This window comes from Limulus polyphemus, unplaced genomic scaffold (genome assembly GCF_000517525.1).
Source record: "Limulus polyphemus unplaced genomic scaffold, Limulus_polyphemus-2.1.2 Scaffold2844, whole genome shotgun sequence".
In the NCBI taxonomy this organism is placed as follows: domain Eukaryota; kingdom Metazoa; phylum Arthropoda; class Merostomata; order Xiphosura; family Limulidae; genus Limulus; species Limulus polyphemus.
The window spans coordinates 99,975-104,566 of record NW_013668454.1 but is presented as its reverse complement, the minus strand read 5'-3'; the positions used below and the strand labels follow the sequence as shown (position 1 = coordinate 104,566).

Here is a 4,592-nt window from a genome sequence, read left to right as displayed (position 1 = left end):
TTCTAATTTCATGGCTAAGCCAAAAAGAAATAGAATAGAAAATTTTGACAGTGACACAGGATTACATATATGTTAGGGCAAATTGAATGAGAGTTTCATCCAAATAGTTTATTTATTCTTGATTTTACCATGCATGTTTTACGCTTACATGTATACAATGTAATTTACAGGGATGGATATGAGATCAGGAATTCTTTTTTTGTTCGTGTATGTTATTTTTAGTGATTATACAGTATTGTGAGTATGTGATTGTTGTCTTCATCTGGTCCAGAGGATGGTTTTTAGACTATGAGCTGTTGTAACATAGAAAATTATAGATGATGTTTTGGCAATGTAATCTCAAATGTTTTAAAACATTCCTTCAACTACAGAATATAAACTTTAGTTTTATTTAAAGGTATTTTGTGTGATAAGCAGAAGATGGTCCCAATACTACTTGCACAGATTTTCTTCAACCAAGGCATTCTTTATCCTGAGCCCTTGGAGTCCAGTTCGGTGTTTTGCTGTCCGAGTCGCAACACACAGGTAATGGTAGAAGTGAAATCTTATTTTTATTTATGATAGCAGCTTTATCTTGTAACTTAGCATGTGTTTAAATTTTGCAAGCAGTTCATCAGAAAGTAACTATATCGTTATAATCATGGTTTAGAAATATTTCTAGCTAAAAATGTTTCTTCATGTATCACGTATAGTTTAAGTCATTTTTTTCATGTGCAAGTGAATCTATTAAAGTTTTTACTACCTAGTAGTATTATTGCTATGTGCATTGTATTGAATAAAGAGTAGATAGCATAAAATGGTTCTGAACAATTTCCAAGATGCTCTCTTGTATATACCCAGTGATATTGGTTGTAACACTTACTTTGCTAATTTATGGTTGGGACATTCACTATTGTGATGATAATGATTAGTAGTTTTGAACTTGAAGGAATAAATAGTATGTAGACTGTGGTGCGTAAAGGATTGGTTATCTTGTAAATAATGGGATATGTTACAGTTTTTAAGAAACTCGGAGGGAGTTTGTCTATAAAGTATGCTTGTTAGGATTTAATTTGAAGTAAAGAAACATGGTAAGTAATGAAGTTCTAATTAATGAATGAGCAGAAAACATGGAAAGTGAGTATACACTTGTGAGTGAAGAGAGGAAAAATTCAGGGTGTATTACAGTGTATAATGGAAGAATGTGTAGGAAAGTAGGTTTGTGTCAGGCACAGGCTATTGTACTAAATAAATATAAATATCTGTCTATATTGAGTATGACCAGGTAGGGAAAGGATCCTGAGGTTTTTGTAGTGTTCCATACTTTAATTAAGTATACTAAAGGTAAATTAGGATTTATTTACCAGGTACTGAAGCTCAGGATGTTGAGAAATGATCCTGTGGTGAGTTTGGTTTAGGAATGAAATAAGACGTTGTTTTTTGCAATTCATATTGGGCCTAACCATATTGATAATGGCAGATTTGAGTCATTACCAACCAGATGTAGAGAGTTGCTATGGAGCTTTGAGGATAAATAAATGAGTATCATTTTGAGGAGTTTCTCCTATCAGATGTAGTCAAGAAATTTGGAGTAATATGCAAGGAGGAAATAAAAGATTGATGGGAAATGCATAGATGTACAAGTAAATTGTTTGTTTTTCCAGAACTGTTAGGACATGGAGGAGATTTTTGCAAATGATCTTATATTCAGTTAACCCTATGTGCATGGATGAGGAGGGTCAAAGTGCACATGTCACAACCTTTTACATGGTATTACATATCTGATGTCAGAGTCATCAACTATTAATTGTAATCTACATTACTAATTTAGCAACAATTCATGGTAGACGAAAATAAATACTAGATACAATATACAGGGGTACTGAAAAAACTGTAGATATGTATTTCAGAAGTTATAGAGGTTACACAAATGCAATATACAAACTATACGATGGACAAAAGTATTTTTATTCTTCACGTGAACATCCGAGTCCTGGTTAGACTAACATCGTCATTTCACAGACATATCAAATACCTTGTAACTCATCTGATTTTTTGTGCACAACAGACTTGTACATTTTTCTAAAAACTTGTCATGAATCATGTACATGTAGGTACACATAATAAGTCTGTGCATATTTGGTGAAGCAGATTCAGTTCGATTGTGTAGATATAAATATTTACATGTATTAGTGTTCTCCATTTTATACTGTACAAGCAAGTTTTTATTAATTAATGTTTCACAAAATCATTAATTTACAATAATTGATAATAGAAGTTTATTCTTCTGTGATATAAGTTGAAAATCGTGGTTATTTTGAAAGCCATCATTATTTGTTTTTTGTACTACATTAGGAGAAGTGGCCAAGTGCTATTTTTTGTCAAAAACTGCTGTTTTCATGTTGTTTTACAGTTTCTTCGACTACTTTGTCATGATAACAATTTTGGTTAATTGCGTTTTCCTGGCAATGACTAATCCAATAGAAGAAACAGAGTAAGACCTTTTCATATTACATTTATTTTTGAGATTTAGATCAAGTGTTTATGTGCTTTATATATGTTAATTTAAATCTGCAGATTAACTGGAAATATCTGTGTCTTATACACGATGTCTTTTCCAGCAAGTTCACTGTTCAGTAAAGTTAAGCGAGAGTAGATATTTTGTGTGAAAATATTTATCACAAATGAAATTATCAGGCACTGTATTAAAGCAGAAAAATATTAATAAGACAAATACTGTTTCAAACATTCTATTCTTTTTTGCACTAACTCATTGCTCAGGAAAGAAAGGCTTATGTTTTACATGTAGCTCTTACGTGTACTATATTAGTTATTAGAAGGAAAATATTACCACTATAATAAATATATAAGTAAATTGTGTAGTCTGTTCTTGTGAAGTACATTGTGTTGATTGTTCTTGTGAAGTATGTTTTGTTTGGCTTGTTCTTGTGAAGTACTTTGTGTGGCTTGTTCTTGTGAAGTATGTTGTGTAGTCTGTTCTTGTGAAGTACTTTGTGTGGCTGGTTCTTGTGAAGTACGTTTTGTTTGGCTTGTTCTTGTGAATTACTTTGTGTGGCTTGTTCTTGTGAAGTATGTTGTGTAGTCTGTTCTTGTGAAGTATGTTCTTTAATATGTTCTTGTGAAGTACTTTGTGTGGCTTGTTTTTGTGAAGTATGTTGTTTGGTTTCTTCTTATGAAGTATGTTCTGTGGTTTGTTCTTGTGAGTTTGTTGTATGTCTTTTTCTTGTGAAATATGTTGTTTGGTTTCTTCTTATGAAGTATATTCTGTGGTTTGTTCTTGTGAGTTTGTTGTTTGTCTTGTTTTTGTGAAGTATGTTTGGTTTGTTCTTATGAAGCGTGTTCTATGGCTCTTTCTTTTGAAATTTGTTTTAAGTCGTTTGGGTTGTAACGTAAATCTGTAAAATTTCGTGTTAGATTCGGAGTTAATAAAGATGTTTATGTTAATTACTAAAATAATGCTTTTTTTACAGATTTGTTTTTCTGGCTATCTACACCATGGAAATGATCGTTAAATCTGTAGCAAGAGGATTTATACTTTCACAGTATACATACTTACGTAATCCTTGGAATTGGTTGGATTTCATTGTTGTCTTGGCAGGGTAATATTTGTTTTCGTAAATGTTACAATAGTATACTGTATTTACTTTATGTAAAAGTTTTAAGTCTATTTTACCAGTTACAATTATCTACTTCTAGACACCATGTGGTTGAAAATATAACATATTTATTGCATCATTGTGTTCAGAAGTAGATATTTCAGGTTTAATACTTTTTGAATATTATTAATTCCAAAGTTTAGTTATTATTGTTAGAATCACAGACTGGACAAAGTTGAGAGTAGGATTTTAGGCCCTTTAGATTTAGTCTGTCTTTCAATAAGATACTTTTTAAATGTAGTGTGAGAGAGAGAGAGAGAATAAAACCAAATACAACTAATTTTAGGAATATAATGTAGAAATAGCTGTGAATAAGATAGTTACACAACTTGTGCTAGTAACAGTTTTTTGAAATTTTGGTTATAAATACTTTTTATGTTACTGTTGTGTATGGTAATATTGTACTTATCTCTTAAGTCACTAAAGTTACTTGATATAAAAGCATCATAGTATCTGATGATTATGAAATGGCCGAGTTATGAAATTTTACTTGTCCTTTGGTTTTTACTAATGAAGATTTAAGCAGTATTCCACATCTTGATCAGTTGATAAATGGAAACAAGATCAAACAAGATGACTACAGTAATTCTGAGCTGGTTAAGAAACAATTTGGAAGTTTAAAAAATGGGCCAAATAATATTTCCTCAAGGGTTTTGAAGGAGATTAAAGGTTGGATACGTGAGCCGCTTCCTACTATTTTTTTGTCAGTCCTTGAATAGTGAGCAGGTACCAGAGGATTGGAAGTTAGCTAATATAATTCCTCTTATTAAAGGAGGTAATAAAAATTGTCCCAGTAATTATAGACCCATTAGTCTTGCATCAGTTGTGGGAAAATTTTTGGAAAGTCTGTTAAAAGATGCTTTGCAAAGTCATTTAACAAAGTTTAGAATTTTATTGGATAGTCAACATGGGAAAATCTTGCCTTACAAATCTTTT

At 31.4% G+C, this 4,592-nt stretch overlaps 1 protein-coding gene across 1 annotated transcript in view; it reads left to right on the top strand.

The window, feature by feature from the left end:
* Positions 1-387: 387 nt before the first annotated feature.
* Positions 388-4,592, top strand: part of LOC106468034 (sodium channel protein 60E-like) — a 38,905-nt gene continuing 34,700 nt past the window's right edge. The window contains exons 1-3 of the mRNA XM_022396339.1: positions 388-525; positions 2,393-2,473; positions 3,471-3,599. Of these exons, the coding sequence (XP_022252047.1) occupies positions 2,412-2,473; positions 3,471-3,599 (191 nt within the window). The 5' untranslated portion in view covers positions 388-525; positions 2,393-2,411. The remainder of the gene's footprint in view (positions 526-2,392; positions 2,474-3,470; positions 3,600-4,592) is intronic.